At 35.6% G+C, this 17,393-nt stretch overlaps 1 protein-coding gene and 1 long non-coding RNA gene across 2 annotated transcripts in view; one reads left to right on the top strand and one right to left on the bottom strand.

Annotated features, from left to right (window-relative positions):
* LOC145685963 (uncharacterized) overlaps positions 1 to 17,393 on the top strand; it is a gene marked incomplete in the record, with an annotated part of 117,056 nt that overhangs the window by 69,288 nt on the left and 30,375 nt on the right. Inside the window, 2 exon segments of the mRNA XM_081758755.1 lie at positions 11,395 to 11,454; positions 12,723 to 12,807. Of these exon segments, the coding sequence (XP_081614881.1) occupies positions 11,395 to 11,454; positions 12,723 to 12,807 (145 nt within the window).
* LOC145684658 (uncharacterized) lies at positions 4,256 to 10,685 on the bottom strand. Its single transcript, XR_014131350.1, has 2 exons — positions 10,353 to 10,685; positions 4,256 to 4,626 (listed from the first exon to the last, which is right to left on the bottom strand). It is a non-coding gene; the product is annotated as an uncharacterized LOC145684658 (long non-coding RNA).

Below are 17,393 nucleotides of genomic sequence, written 5' to 3'. Positions count from 1 at the left end.
AGTATTATAAGAGGCACCACTTCCTATACAACGAATGGTAATTCAAATTTCTCCCAGAATGCCACAAAACTGACTCTAGCGCCTCTACTGTTAGGAGTCGTAAGTCGCTTGCATCGTCTGCTTCTAGCGTTGTCTGCTACCAGCAGCGAGAACTCCGTCTTGTCATGTTCTCGTTCATAGGACAGTTTGTGCATGCGGATAAAGCCGTCCCCGTTGTTCTAATGGCTAGCGCGTGCCATTGGTGCACGTGGTTCCGAGTTCGATTCCCGACATTAAAGTGCATAAAATTAATTTCACAATAATTTAATTAATCATCCGTCATCTTTAGCCTCAAGCGCATAAGTTATATTAGAGGAAATAAAAAAGAGAAAATTTATTCTGCCAATAGTTTTGAGTAGCATGTCCTTAATTATACCATATTGTACTTATATTCTGAATGGCAAAATAAATTAATAGTATAGCATATTTATTGTAGGAGAGGATTAAAGTGGTACTGTCTAATTTTATGAGGAGACACGGTGGCTGAGTGGTAAAACTGCTAGTTCGTTTAGCTTGCGTCAAGCGGGTTTTGTGGTTGACGAACAAAAACATATACTTGGGTTTTCGCCGTATTCTGCCGTTTCCTCCCACTGTTTCATTCCACTGTTCATTCATTGTTGTCATCACCGTCTGACTCGGTGCATAATTAAGTAAATGTAATAATAACTAGAACCCCTCCTTCTGAATATATAACATGATAGACGAAGTAGAGGTCTGCACGAGCTCAGACTGGGCCCGCAGGCCGGTTTCGGGCTTACAAAGCATAAATCACTTCCGTCCTGGGTAGTAAATTTTTAAATATACAACCATAGTTATCGGGCCTAACTTTGTAAATATGCTCTACAACGATATTTATTGGACCGTTCTTTCTGGAGAACTTTTAAAGCACAACTGCATAATTAAACCTCTAAATGCTGTAAATAAAAATACATATTTACGTTAATTATTAAATGAAATGAAATGAAATCTTTCAGTTTTACGTCCCACGGTAATGCCGGTTAGGCTGAAGGAGACGGTGATGATGGGAAATGAGTGAAATGAAGAAAGTGGGAGGAAACGGGAGAACCCTGAGAAAACCTACGCACACGGTGTTTGTCTACCACAAAGTTAATTATTAAGTTTCTGTAATTTGGGCTTATTTGATTATCACACGACCTCAGGCCTAAATGCTAACATATATTTCGGACTCGGGTGGGGTCTCACATTATAAATTCACTAACAATTCCGGTCCCTTCAGACCTCTAAGATCAAGTCGTGGCGGTACCCCCCTTCCCCCACACACACACAAAAGGATATTTACAAACACAAGAAAGTTACTACACACACGAAAGTCATGGCATTACTCTAGCCGACGGTTCTACTCAATTTTGGCACATTTACATTTTCAGGTTATGTTAGAGCTTTGTATTTCTTTTAGCAGATCATGCACTAAATGAGGTGCTCCATTACTACTTGCAGATTGATGGCGCAGTGTAAATAGTGTAGACGTATGGCATAAAAACAACATACAGTGCATGAAACACGAATCATTATGCTAGGTGGCCATTAAAAAGCACGAATGCTATCTAACCGAGTCAGGGCAGGAGCGCAGCAGGAAGATCTGAGCGGCGGCGAGGGGCTCCGTCCGTAGGAAGCACACGCATAACGAGGGTAGTGGAAAAGCACACTTACGCATACAATACTTTCACTATCACTCAAAATTCATTTCAATATGATGTGCAGTAATTACTTATATTCACACTCTCATTCCTTCACAAAAAATGTTTCACATCGTATTTTACCTATAAATGTTCTATTTGGTAGAACCGTCTGTTCGAGTGAACCTAAAATAATTTTGCTATTTAGTTATAGCTCTACTTACGGTGAGTCCTATCCTACTTTAATACTCTAGTCTAGGGATGCAAATAACCACTCGCCTGGGACCAGTGGTTCATCTGTACGGGCGAGTATTTAACGCAGGGTGTCTGTTGACCTGGAAAACTTGGAATTTGTTTTTGTACCTGGAATTTAACAACAGACCTGGATTTTTCTTAATTTTACATTTTTCACTGTATATAATAGAAAAGTCCTAATAAAAAAATAGCAACCAGGGGGATATCTGGTCGGAGTTCTGTCACTGCTTCCGCTTGCTTGTGACTTTTGTACGCTTCCCGTTGCAGAGTTTCCATAGACCTCTTGAAAGTATTTAGGTTTAATTTTTATCCATATTTTGGGGCAGTTCGAAAAGTCTTTTTGCTACATTAACAAATCTAGAAATCAGGGAAATACTGGAAACTTCTTCTTTAGGAAATTTTACGAAAAAGTAATGGACAAGTCAGGGAAAATGGAACTGGAAATCAAGGAAAATTTTCAGAAAGTGAAACATTCTTTTAGGTTATGTCTATTTGTTAAGAAAAACCGATAACTGAAACACGAGAGAGATATTATCAAGAGCTATGTATGAATCATACGTTAGTTAAAGGTGAGAACTCTGGTTGCTATTTTTCAGTTACTGCACGTTTTTCTCAACTGGCCTTGTGGAGGGTATATTAACAGTAACAATTTTTCTTTGCTTAAAAAAAAAAAAAAAAAGGAAAATAATATAAATAGACCTGGAGAAAGCCTGGAATTTAAAAACAAACATCTAGTAGACACCCTCTAATATCATACCGAAGGTAAGTAAATGATTCCTATTGTGGGATGTGTGCTAGTAGCTCTCTCCATGGACTACTAAAATGTTGTTGCTTATTTGCATCCCTGCTCTAGTCCCTTACATACAGCCAAGGAAATACCTACCTGCCTTGCTTATTATGTAACAGTCTCCTATTATAATTCAGCTGGGATTGCTCCTCAGAGGAAAATGCTAGCAGTTACGATTAAAATAAATTGTAGGTTTCGTGTCAATGCCTATCTGTTGCGAGTTCGAATCCAGTTCAACCTTGACCATAATACATCTCTTGTCTGCTTTGGCCTAATAACTTCACCAATAATAATAATAATAATGTGCTTTCAACTAATGAATCCAAGTTGTATCATAAACTTCAACTTTGTAGAAAGGCTTCAAAACAATTTACCGACTTGATAAATATACATTTGATGTAGCTTGTATTTACTTATAGAATCTTCATATCGTACACGAATGGATCAGTCAAGTAATTTTGTTACTTCCGCTGTCAACAAAACTGCAAGAATTTGTCCTATGATAGATTGTCTTTACTTTCATGCAGATAGATTTCTTTCCCTTCCTTATTTTTGACCCTGTTATCTTTCGAAGACCGCTCTTTTGGATTTTTTCTTTTAACTGATGTAGATATTCTCCCCTTTTGTCTAGCGCAAAACTATGCCATTATATCGTTTGCAGTAAATTTCTCTTGAACGTACCGAAAACAAATTAATCTGAATGAAATGGCGGAAATACGTCATACTTCACCCATCCATTAGTCCTTTCTGAGTAATTGTCAAAACAGAACTTTAATTCTGATGCCACGGTTGTAGAGAACATCTCTAAGTTTTTTTGGATATCGATGAATATATGAGTATATTTAGTTAAATCATTCAACAATACCTGGAACATACACACTTGATCTAGAAATCAATTAGATAATACAGCGCGTTCAGTGCACAAGCGAATCAAATCCATTTTGAAAGTATCTCTTCTTCAGGATCCCCATCGAAACTCCTTATAGAGCTTAAAAGATTCATAGCTTTGTCTCCTTTTGTATTAACTTTGGTAATTGAACTTGTTTCCCTTGTGCTCTAATCGCCCCGCACTCATGCCCTTGGCGCACTAGGTTCCAGGTTCGATTCGCGGTGAAGAACTTTCGAAGGTTCTATCGCATCACTGTTGTTTATATTCCACGTTAAACTATAGGTTCACGTCTCATATAATTTTGGTAGTGAAAGGGATGCTAAACTCTAATGTAACCACCAATAAATAAACACATTAATAATTACCACTACTTTTTCCTATAATTACACACACAGATCATAGTTGAAAAATACAAATACGTAATTTCACACTTATGGTAGCAAACGAAACAAATGATCAGCAACAGAAATAATTAGGCTTGAATTTTATTTAGACATTATTAATTAAGAGCTCTTTAGCACATTATCTCACGTTACCCGCGCGAGATATGTTGCATTTAACCAAGAATAGAAACATATGCTACCATAATTGTGCATAAGCTAAAGATTACCCTAAACCAAGACAAGGAAAGAAAATAAAACAATAAAATACAGTAATAATAATTTTATAAGGTCCATTAAGAAAGTACATGGAAATTGCGTACTGATTGCTACTGATAAAATGTGTGTTAATTCCTGTACCTCATTTCTCCTATTTAGAACTTAAACTATTCAAAATGCAGGCTCATGGACAGTAACAAAAGAATTTTTTTTTTTTTTTTTTTTTTTTGGGTGTGTTTTTTTGGTCTTTTAAGTCATACGAGAGGGACTACATTTCCAATCCTGTTCACGTGAATTAACTCCATTGACAGACATGCTGCTTTCCCATGAAGTCTGCAAACAGACTGCTCTCCTCAGATATACGTCGGAGTTCTCGCCAAAAGATCCGTTCTTGAAATGGCTGTAAGCCACTGCTTGCATCTGTAATACAAATTAACATAATAAACCCAATAATAATAATAATAATAATAATAATAAAAAAACTGAACATACAGTACATTTTACTATCGCTACGTATTACGAAGATTGAAATATTCTACTTACGAAAATAAGCTTTAAATTTATTTTGTGTAGTAAAAATTAGCTTTCCTTCGGAATTAAAACACTACAATACCCTATATAGAAAAAAATATATTTTGAGACCATTAACTCCAAATAAAGCAATGCAGTACATTTTCAAGAAAGTATCTTACACTTCTGAACGTCAAAAACTGAGAATTTATAGGCGAGATAGTACCGTAATATTTCTGCACAAATACAAGTGGCTGAAATTTAAATTGTTACTCAAAACTTACAGTAGTTCCCAGAAAGTACTTTGTGACAACTACTACCAAACAAAAGAAATTGAGGTGAATCTTTCTAATAGTAGTTTGAAGAAATGCCCGTGACAGAAAATTTCCCTTTTTCCTGGAATCACCCATATATATATATATATATATATATATATATATATATAGGGGTAAAAGTGCAGGGAAACGTCGTCCCCCACCTCGAAAAAATATGTACGGCGTCCCCCCATTTCCTGAAAAAAATTACAATGGACAAAAGAAAGGCAGAAAGCAGGGGGAACGGCGTGACGTGACGCCGCTACCTACCGTCCCCTCACCTTTTCAGATCCACTTTCACCCTATATCTATCTATCTATCTATATAGATGGCCAGTAAAAGCCATAATGCTACTAACCTAGTTAGGGCTTAATCGAAGCAAGGAGCCTGCTCGAGGGCGTGTCTATAGGGAGCAGACGCGTAAGTGATGGTGAGTATTTGCGTACGCGATGGTAGTGAAATCGTGGGTTTTCGCAGTGATGGATTACCTATAGCACTTGTAATGATTTTTGAGAAGAGAACAATAGAAAGAAATGCAGAGGTCTTATTAAAAGCTAGCAGTGAATTGGGTTCGGAAGTAAACGCAGGAAAAAAAAAAAAAAAAAAAAAAAAACTAAATACATGGAAGTGCGTCGGGACCATAACACGGCAAATCGTGGATGCGTTTATACTTTTGATAAAGTGGATAGTTTCAGATATCTGGGATCAATATTAACAGACGAAAAACATATTCACGAGCAAATTAAGTGTCGACTAAAAGCAGGGAATTCGTGTTATTATTCAGTTCAAAATTTCTTGTCGCGAATTCTGTCGAGGAATTTGAAGCTTAAAATATATAAAACGATAATCATGCCTGCTGTTCTGTATGGTTGTGAAACACGGTCGCTAACTCTGAGGGAACAACATAGATTGAAAGTATTTGAGAACAAGATCACGAGGCGAATATTCGGACCCAAGAGGAACAGGAATGGGGAATGGCGGAAACTTCAAAACGAGGAACCAGGGTGGAAAAAAATGATTTTTTTAAAAAAAAATAATTTTTGCTGTTTTTTTTTTTTTAAATCGATTTCTTTGACTTAAATCAAATCTTTCTCCTCATAAATTACAAGTCGCGGACTGAAGAAAAAGCATTAGGAAGTAGTATTCAATGCTAATTATGCCATTTAAATGAAAGTATTAGGGTTGAATTTTGAATTAATCTCCGATTTGTTAACCTCTGTTGATCCCAAACAACGTTTCTTAACCCTTTTAAATTATGGCTTTTTTTTAAAAAAAAAGGGAAATTATGGACTTTCAGTCAAGCAGCTACAACATCATCCCTATTTATCCTAGGATCATGGTTCATACCTCATTCTCTTCAGAATAGAACAGCCTCTGAAACGGTAACATTCACATTTCTCTATCATGTCCCTGAAGCGGGAAATTTTGAGAGAGAATGGGATTTTTTTTATTTTTTTTTTTTCAAATTTTTATCTCCTCTGGACTCCCTTGTGTTAACGCACATATCGCAAAATCAACTGGGAAATACCAAGGGGTGTATTAAATGTGTGTATAAAATTTCAAGCTATCTTGAATACTAAGGGTGGGGAAAATATTTAACAATGAGCTAAGAACATCCCCACAATGCCCCCGATAACCCGTATGTAATATAAAAATTTTCTCAGACACCTCTATTTATTCTAGGGTCGTGATTTGTACATTATTCTATTCAGAATAAAAAAGGTTTTCAATCATACCATTCAAATGTCTCCATCGTGTATCTGGGGCGGAAAAATCACGAAAAAAGGAATTTTATGTTAAAAATATCCCTTTTTTACCACTCTGGACCAACCCCCTGTTTTAAGGTAGAGATCTGAAACACTGAAAAATACTAAGGGGTGCATTGAATAAATGTGCAAAATTTCAATCTTCTACGTGCAAAAGTAAGCCCGCGAAAAATAATATCCCCCAATTCCCGTATAACACAGGATCTCAGGTAACAGTTTCCTGAAACATCCATATTTATCCTAGGATCATGGTTCGTACGTCATTCTCTTCAGAATAGTACCATTCAAATGGTATCCTCTTTCAAATGGTACCATTCATATGTCTCCATCTGAATCGCAGAAAAAGCTATTTTGTTAAAAATATCCTTTTTTTTTTTTTTTTTACATTTTCCCCTCTGGACCTCCCCCCCCCCCCGGTTTTTACGCAGAAATCTGAAAAATAATAAGGGGTGCAGTGAACGAGTGTGCAAAATTTCAGTCTTTTGAATGCAAAATGTAAGCCTACCAAAAAATAATAATAATAGGCATAACAAAAAATATCTTTTTAAATTTATGATGTCATCACACACCATGTCTCGACGCAGAAAGGCGTTAAAGCATATGTAGCATGTTCTACAATGCCTTCAGTCTTGGGGAAAAAAAAAAGCGAAGTAAAAAGGTTTATTGGTACTTTTTAAATCGAACAATGAAGATTCGATTTTTAATAGAATGAAAATAGATAATATAATTTAAAAGGTTAAGTATTAAGGAAAAAGTATAGCAACGTTTATCAAAATGTCACCTTTTTCACAAAAGTTACTGATATTTGGTAGGGGCATGTTTTTAAAAAATTGGAACTAGCTTGAGGCACGAAATACATAAATTTCGCCTAAATTTATAAATCTTAAAAAAAAAATCGGGGAGGGGATAAGACCCCTCTAAATACGCCCTATTATCTGGGAACAAACAAGCAGAGATGCACGCAAAAGAATTTTCGTTTTAAATGTCGATGGTGATTTCCCCGTTGGAACAGTTAACGATTTAAAAACCCAAACCCATTGTTACGAAGAGAAGAAAGCAGTATTGCTCCGTTACCCGTTCAAAACGGGATTTTCCCTAATCATCCTGTGCATGACATTTGTTTTCATACTATGCTGTACATACTGTACATTTGAGTCTCATTGTATTATGATTATTATCATTTTAAATTAATTTATTTCGGAATTTGATTTAAATCAACGATTTTTATTTTTAAAAAATCAAGTGATTTAAATCTTGATTGAAATAGTGATTTAAATCAGACTGATTTAAATTAATCCACCCTGCTAGAAACGACATAATTTATACAGTTTACCCAACATTGTTAGGGTCATTAAGTCTAGAAGGCTTAGGTGGGCAGGTCATGTAGCTAGAATGGAAGAAAGCAGAAACGCTTTCAAAGTCTTGACTGGAAGACCAATCGGAAAACGATCATTAGGAAGACCTAGGCGCAGATGGGAGGACAATATTAAGGTGGATCTCGCAGAAATGAGAATACAAAGTAGAAACTGGATCCAGTTGGCCAAGGACAGAAATCAATGGAGAGCTTTTGTGAACGCGGCATTCAACCTCCGGGTTCCATAGGCAATGGTGTTAGTTAATTTAAGTAAACATGCAGACTAAGAAAAGTTCTATCAAATTATTGTTTTGACATTTCTTTCTTTAAGTGATTTCCCAAGAGTTTCTAGTCTTATTATCCTGACGCATAACCAACATTTGGGTATACATTGATCAAATGCGTGCAACCTGATGTGCCCTGGGAATGAACACGTGCTATTCTATTATATGCAATTACAAAATCATTATTACATGAAGTTCGCTACTAGTGTCCTAGAAATTGTTTCTTAGACCAAGAGTTGCATTTATTAGTGCCGATTTATTTTATGAGGACTCCCCCAAATGATATAAATATGCGTTCGGACGCGAAAACACAAACCAACCTGTCCTATGTGCCCACTTAAGGACGAAAATGCTGTCTATCTATTCAGAGTAGCAACAAGGAGGTTTGCGCGGAAGCGCGTAGGTAACGAGCAGGCGTATCTGCGAAGGAGGGTATACACATAAATGAAGATATCGAAAAAACATTTCATCGCAATCACTCACTTTAACACCACTGTGGCCCTTGTAATGGTTTGACACTAGTAACATTATATTTGTAAACATCACCCTGGTTTCCAACATTGTGGATATATGCTTCGATAATAGGAACTAATATTCTACGCAATTCTCTTTGATACGCACTAACTCACTTTCACCATAAAATTACGATATTCTTAGCCAATACCAAATAAGCACTAGAATGTATAACACGCTGGGTCTAGACGCAAATCCCAAATCAAAGTTTATCTAAAGCTTTTCATAGCCATTATTCTGTTTATCCCCGCCAGATTTTCAACATCCTAATGACGACTTATGAATAGGTTAAGTTTTATTTCGTTCACTAGGTACATAGCTTTGGCGCAGCGGAGCGTATCGAAACTTAAACAGCTTCTTCTTCCTCGGAGGAAGTTGGAATTCTGAAGAAAGAAAAGAAAATACTCTCCAGTTCACCTACAGAATAGTCTGTTCAAAAAAAAAAAATCTACATATTATTCATTAAGACGCTCTAGACTGGTACCAAGCTGGCAAGCCTATTACAATTATTTCGGCATAAGCCAGCTTAGCACCAATCCACAGGTATGCAGATTGATAATAGGCGTGCAAACTCATGTCTTTCCCTTACAAGTACGAACTTGCGTCCTTACGTACGAAAAAAAAAAAAAAAAAAACACTGCGTAAAACACTAACTTACATTAGATGGCTAGTAAATGCGAATATGCTACCTTTTTGAATCAGAGCAGAAGTACAGTGCACGAGCGCAGGGGTTCGACATGGAAAGACGCGTCAGCGACGGTGGGCATGCCCATAAACGGATAGTAAAAAAACTCTTGGTTAGGTGGCGAAAAAAAGCTATAATGGTATCTAACCGAGTCAGAGCAAAAACACAGCAGGGGCCCTGTACGGCTGTGCGTTTGTAAGGAGCAGGACACACAGGGAATTCGCAATATCGAGAATAGTGAAAAAATTTACATGCGATAAAGTAACAATTTTGAGCACGCAATTATTTCACCTTAGTAACTCCTTACTTGTAACCATAAAATGTATCATGCGGAAATAGTTCACTAGTGGAAAGTAGCACATTACAGCCATAACATATTCTCGTGTATTTTATCCCTAGTAAGTAAGCACAAAATACTTGATCCCTACATTGTACACAAATGCTCCAACAATGGTAATTAGTATCTTATACAATCCGTTTTCATATGCACTCAGTCACATGCCGTACAATTATAAAAATTAAAATTATAAACTTCCATGACAGACTATTCTGCGGCATGCCCAAACTTTAACAAGTTACAAGTAGGCATTATTTACGTTATAGAAACCTAACTTTAGCCTCCAAAGTAAGAAGCTGTAGTTTCACTCCTAATCTTATTTGGAAAATGAGTTTTGCCTCCAGACTTTCCATATATGAAGTGTGTAGTTAAAAACTACTTACCTTTCGTTGTCTATAGGAAATCTAAAATACGATACATCGGAGTCCATTTCATATTTTGCACACACAACGCACTTGCTAGTGTTCGGCATTATGAAACTATAAAATGTTACACTTTATGTACACAAGAATATATATACAATATATGTATATATATACACAAAGAACCACTTTTTATTTTCGAGAAGAACCACTTTTTATATAACCGACGCTACTCATCTTCGCGTAACGATCTGCACAGTGGAGTGATAACAATAGATTTGAAATTTACCGCTTTCACTGGCCGCTTCCGCTCTGAACGGTCAAATAACATAAACGATTAGGTTTTGTTTTCAGTAGTTCATACTTTCCGAACTCCTTTGGGTGGCGGCGCTAGTTGTTCAACCAATTTCAGCGGGAAAGGGAGGTGGATTCTCTTATAATACTCAAACACCGTGTGCGTGGGTTTTCTCGGGGTTCTCCCGTTTCCTCCCACTTTCTTCATTCCACCATTTCATTCATTACTCATCATCACCGTCTCCTTTAGCCTAACCGGCATAACCGTGGGACGTAAAACTCAAAGATTTCATTTCATTTTTCTCTTATAATACTCACTCTACGTTTTCAATGGTGTTTGTTTCACGTCTCTAGTGCACATATGACATTTTACGTATGACAATTTTTAATAATCACTGTAACTGAAAAAATGCAATTTTTTGATATTTTTGAGCACCCTGTATAGAGACACTTTCAGGGGGGAGGTAATATTTGGGATTTTTTTCATCTCCCACTGTAATAAAGCTGTACACCAATTTTTACAAAAATCTTAGATGGTCAAGTCTGATGACTTGTTGATTTGACATGGAATGTCCCATATATTAATCACTTAAAATTCTTGAACAAATTCAGCAAATTCACGTATTTTCTCGTGATGAAATAAACAAGTTCAGGGTGTTGGACAGACATAATCATGTCCTGATTTTTTTTTGAAACTACATATTAAAATGTCGTCCACTCGAAGAGTATCACTAATTACTTCTTAGTAAAACTGTTTCTTCTTTTTCAGACTCACTTTGGGCTCCAGTGTGAATTTGAAAATATTACACCTGGAAATTATTGTGTACGGGTAAGTTTCCATGCATTTGTTTTAATATTACATATTTTGTTTGGAAGTGGTGGCCAATGTTTAACATATTTGCGTTAAAAAAAAAAAAAAAAACTAGTTTTGAATGTTATTGTATCGTCATCAGAGAAAACGAGGAAAAATTGGAAAATATTTAGATAAACAGCATGTTAGTCTATAACAGGCTATTGAATATGGAGATAAGGGAATCTTATGATTTTTTTTTTTTTTTTTAAATCCACTCTTGTATTAACCTCTTAGTTTGTATATTACTAGCAGAAGTGATCTTTCTTCACGTGGAAAATGAAGTTGATGGAAAATATTTAAGTTTCAAGATTGTTGTTGACCGATCAGGTTTCACTCAGGTTTCGTAAACCTCATAGAACCACACGTTCATTGCCCACGTTATAGCACTTTCTTTCTGTGTTATTGGTCTTGTATTTGAATCCTGCTTTAAGAATAAGTACCATCTTACGAAATTTTCGTGTTGAAAAGGAATTTTAAACTTCAGTCATTCAGTAGTCTGTTAATCCGTTGGTTAAGAAATATGTCCAACCTCCAGCTGCCTTGCTCTCTGCTCCATCATCCATATTAAATTTGTGGAGGTGACTGGTACATTGCTGTCACCTGAAACAAAAACTTTAGATACAAAACTTTATACTTTACATATTGGCTGATTGTAACTGTAGAACACATATTGAATAATTTGGAAATTAAAACCTTACACTGTATACGAGGAGTAGAAATTTCTCCCAACTGTTTCAATGCTTTCTGTCATCGTTATCAGTCTTCAGGGATGTTTACTTCCCGGATGCGAGGTAAGATTTTTATCTCTTAACCTACTCGTACCATTACGTCCACGATTTAAAGTTTATGGCCAAAACAAAGATCATCCTGTCTGGAGAAATATGATCCAGATTTTAAATGCATTTAAGTAAGCAATATATATATATATATTTCATTCAATGTTAGAGGAAATTAAAAGGAAGAAATAAAACAGGTTAGGACATTTGTTTAAAAATAAATTGAAGGACGTAATAGAATGTGTGCTGTATCGGATGGCTGAGGGAGGGAAGAATAAAAATTGATGAACAAAATAAAAACCGATAGCGAAACGAAGAGGTTAGGTATTGAAATAGTGCATAGAATTATTTCAGTTTGTATCAAGTGATTTGCTAGTGATGTCAATGGATCTTCTAGTGATTATGATAATAACAATGATTTACTTTTCAATAAAGGAAACGATTCAAAAGTATCTGTTGTTGTTATAGATAACTGCAGATGATGATCGCTGTGAATCAGGCAGTATTTGGGAAGTTCCTGGTAAACGATGCTCATGGATTGCGCGGAATAATGGTAAGTTAAGGTTTATTTTATCTGTAAGTATTAAATTTCTTGAATATATGCAGTTAGAACAAAGAAATGTTAGTGTAGGCATATAAAAATCAAAGTAAGAGATACTAACATGGTAGTTATATATATATATATATATATATATATATATATATATATATATATATATATATATATATACTATTGGAAATTTCATGACGGCCTTAGGGTGAGGTCCAGAAACTTGACCTATTACCCTTCTCCGCCCATTACATGGTAGTGAAACAGATATTTTTTCCGAAATCCGATGTTGCCAACAAATTCGAACTCCATGACAGCTCTCAGCTAAAATAGGAGGGGGTGAGTAAAAGCTGATCTCCGTTACTTGAGTAAGGAATGGAATGTTTTAAATGTTTTGGCGAAGAAAAAAGTAGCCTGGAAGCTGCGAGTCCTTCGTGTTGTTTTGTTATTTGACACTTCAAAAGAATATCTTTCTTCTTCCGTTAAGAAGGAGCGAACCATATTTCCTGCCAGTTGGTCAATGTTTGTTCATCTCCCTGTTCTCTATATAGAAAGAATGAAATAAACAAAGAAGGCAAGAAACACATTTTGGACTGTGCATTTATTTAAAAGATAAACATGAATGCATCTATTGAAAAAAAAAAAAAAAAAAACACGAGGAAGATTTTAATCTATATAAAAGTATCTTCAATTCTAGTCGAATAATAATATCTGAAATGCATGATGAAGAAGTAACTTTCTCATTTACATAATAGATAAGGCAACAAGATATCAAAAATTTACAAACAGTGTATTTCAATTATATTTTACATTTTATTAAATTACATTATTTTTAATTATTTTATTACATAATTACACTATATTTTACATCGATTATTTTTATAGAATTCTTCACTAGAGCATAGGCCGTCTAAATTAATTTTCTTTTACTGAGTTTTCCTCATGACACCGGAAGAACATAGGCATAATATTAAATTTTCTTCTTTCTCTTCGGTATTTGACAGTGTTATGTATAGGCCACGGGGTTTAGATCGAGTTACCCAGGATGACCATGGTTAGTTATTAGCGGAACAACTATTCTCATCTATTATATTATTATTATTGCTGAGAGGTATTTACGTATTTAATAGTGATCTAGGTATAGTTTGAATGAATTTTAACATTATAATGAGAAATGGGGAAATATTTTGGAAAGGATGCTGACAAATAATAAGTAAAAGGTAGTATCTCACAATTCGTTTGAGAGGAAAACGAAAATCATGGACAATTCTGTCAAGATTTCTCGTTGCATAATTCTGTAAACTTTCCAATTGTAATGTGAAATTTAGCACCAGGAAATATTTATTGTTTTACTATTATAGTTAATTTAATATGCTTTGTTTCGGATTGATTCCCGATCAAACACAGAATTTTCAGTTTTTAATCTACATCTTTAGATAATTGAATTAAGAAAGAGGGAACCTTGGCCTAGAACAACAATAAAGAAAGCAATGTGATAACCACACATGACACAACTTGCCTTCGTTGTAACATTAAATTATTATTTTTATTGCCGCTAATCATAAAATTATTTATTAACTGGCTGAAGAACCGGCGTTCACGGGAAGAGTAGATTTATGGAGAATATTTGAAATGTTAATCATATTTGAACCCTTTTTTTCGCATTTAGGTATTTAAATGGAAATTAAATTATAAAAGGTTAGGCCACCCAAGTGCTATTTTCAAAAATTGATTTTAAACTGTTTAACAGCTTTTGACATATTCTATATTTGAACCCTTTCCCCCTAGGATACGCCTTTAATGAAAGTGACATGAAAGAAATCCGACTCCAGTCAACTGTTACCTACATTGCAAAATCCATTTGAAACAATCTATCCGTTTTTCTCATGATGATGACAAATAACATCATTTTGAGTGTGGAGGACACATACCTCTTAGGAAACTCATTATAATGAAAGAGACCTGGAAAGCCCAGTTTGAGCCAAGTGCTAATGTTCCAAAATTCTTTCCAAACGGCTCAGCAGTTTTCTCGTGATGATGAGAAGATAGTCTTGATTGTCTTCTTTACAAAATTTTCTTTTTACTTTCGAGTGACGATAGGAAATAAGAAAGTATAGCAATCATGAAAAAAAAAATAGATTTAAACGGATTTGTACGTTAGATGATCCCTACATGTCTCAAAACGGAGTTCTGTTCGTCCCAGTGAAAATATGTTCGGTTGCCTAGAGGGCATGTCTACGGTTCAGCGTATCGAGACATAATTTTAAACTTAAGGTTTTTTACAAGATTCTCTAGCGTCATTTTCCAATTTTCTTAACACCTCTAAAACTACGAGTAGTTTACTGAAAGATGAAAATCAAAATTTGTCTCAAACTACTCAAACTCAAAAACTACTCTAACGAATTTCTTTTCGTGTTTCATAAATCATTTGGTAGAGCGTTCACCTCCGGTGCTCAGGATCCCTGGTTCGATCCCAGCTCGCGCCGTGTGGACTTTGTGGTGGACAAACACCGTGCTCGTGGGTTTTCTCGGGGTTCTCCCGTTTCCTCCCACTTTCTTCATTCCACAATTTCATGCATTTCTCATCTTCACCGTCTCCTTTAGCCTAACCGGCTTATGCGTGGGACGTAAAACTTAAAACATCAGTAGCGTAGATAGGATGTGTGTTTGGGGGGGGACAAGTGCTGTTATAGGTACATATAGAGGAATTACAAACAAAAATATATAAACATAAAATATATAAAAAATTACAAACATCAAAGTACCAAAGTACATTGTCGGACCTCTTTGGGGGGGCTGCCCCCCCTTCCCTACGCCACTGGGCAACATGAGATCAGAAATTTATGAATAATGTATTTTAATTATATTTTGCATTTATTACATTATATTCAATTACTTTATTACATAATTACATTATACGCGTATTACATCGATTATTTTTATAAAATTCTACACCAAAGCATAGGTCGTCCTAATTAATTTTCTTGCATTATATGCGATGTGGCCGTGTACTTAAAAATCTTTTATATCTTTTTTTTTTTAACTAGCATTAACACAAAATAGAGCATGTACCTTTCGTTTGCAAGGGGGAGAAAAGAGCAAAATGGAATCCCAAATCCACGGCAAGGGGGAAAAAGAAAGAGAGGAAAGTGACCTCTTAAACCCACATGTGTAAGTCATAAATCAGAGTATAACAGAGACCCAAAACTATGGCAACGTTGGTGGATACACATTTACTTACAATGTCACTAGTAAGGGGATACGAGTGTTCGGACATTGCCGAAACCACCCACGGAGAGCTTTCTTGTTCTTGCGACGAGATTATATATATATATATATATATATATATATATATATATATACAGGGTCCAATATAAGTATTTTGTGATAGGAAACCGAAGGTCAAGCGTCATGCCATCTTGAAGTTGCAGCAATCTCTGAGAACAAATGGTATAACTAGTTGTCAGGAACAATTCCGCATCAACTTGTGTGTTGGGATTGTACACGATTAGCTAATAGGACCTTATCCAGGGTGTCTACTGATACTGGAAATACTTGAATTATACTGGAATTTAATTTTGATACTGGAAATACTGGAAATATACTGGAATTTTGATCCACATACTGGAAAAATCATGAAACTGGTAGTTAGTCAACAATATATATATATTTTTTTGTAATTGTTTTAATAGTCTTAGAAACAATTTTGTATCTATTGAGATTGTAAATTTTTCCAGAGCAAGAGTTGTATACATTTTGTAATTAGACATTTAAAGCAATGGGTGGAGTAGAGGGCTGTGAGGGGATTTGGGAGGACCTTTAAATAATGTTAAAAAAGTCATTGTATTTTAAAAAATAAAGTTAAAAAAATCATTGTATTTAAAAAAAAAAAGTTAACTCAATTTATTAAAAATAAAATATTCTTTTGATGTTAAAACAATTACAAACCTGAAATCATCAAGAGTGTGATTATTCCTAAAGAACTTTAAAAAATCATTGTATTAGATACAGGAATTTTGCTGATATACTGAATATACAGGAAGTTTGAAAATGAAACTCAGTAGACACCCTGTTATCTCTTCCCACATCGCTTGCCTGGACAGCAGTATCTGCTCTTACTTCGTGATGTGTTGCCTGAATTATTGGAGACTGTTCCTTTAGATGTCCGCGCGAGAATGTGCGTGCAACATGACGGCGCACCTGCCCACTTCAATGTGAATGTTCGCCATTATTAGGATACAACCTTCCCTAATCGTTGGATTGCAAGAGGAGGTCCCATCCGGTGGCCAACGCGCTCCACGAATCTTAACCCTCTCGACTTTTTCTTTTGAGGACACATCAAGTCCTTGGTGTGTGAATCGCCGGTAGAATCCAAGAAGGACTTGCGTACAAGAGTTCTAAATGCCTGCTTGATTGTGCAAGAGGCACCGGAAATATTTGAGCAAGTAAGGCAAAATTTCCTTAGGTGTTGTGCTCCGTGCATCGAGGTTGATGGTTGTCACTTCGAGCAGTTACTATGAATTTTTGGTACGTACAGTGCAGTAGTAGTTTGTACTGACCTTACATCCTCAGATGTAGTGTTATGCACA

Source organism: Thermobia domestica, chromosome 5, assembly GCF_964235325.1.
Source record: "Thermobia domestica chromosome 5, izTheDome1.hap1.1, whole genome shotgun sequence".
NCBI lineage: Eukaryota > Metazoa > Arthropoda > Insecta > Zygentoma > Lepismatidae > Thermobia > Thermobia domestica.
Note: the sequence above shows the minus strand (reverse complement) of the source record. Positions and strands in the feature narration are given on the sequence as shown.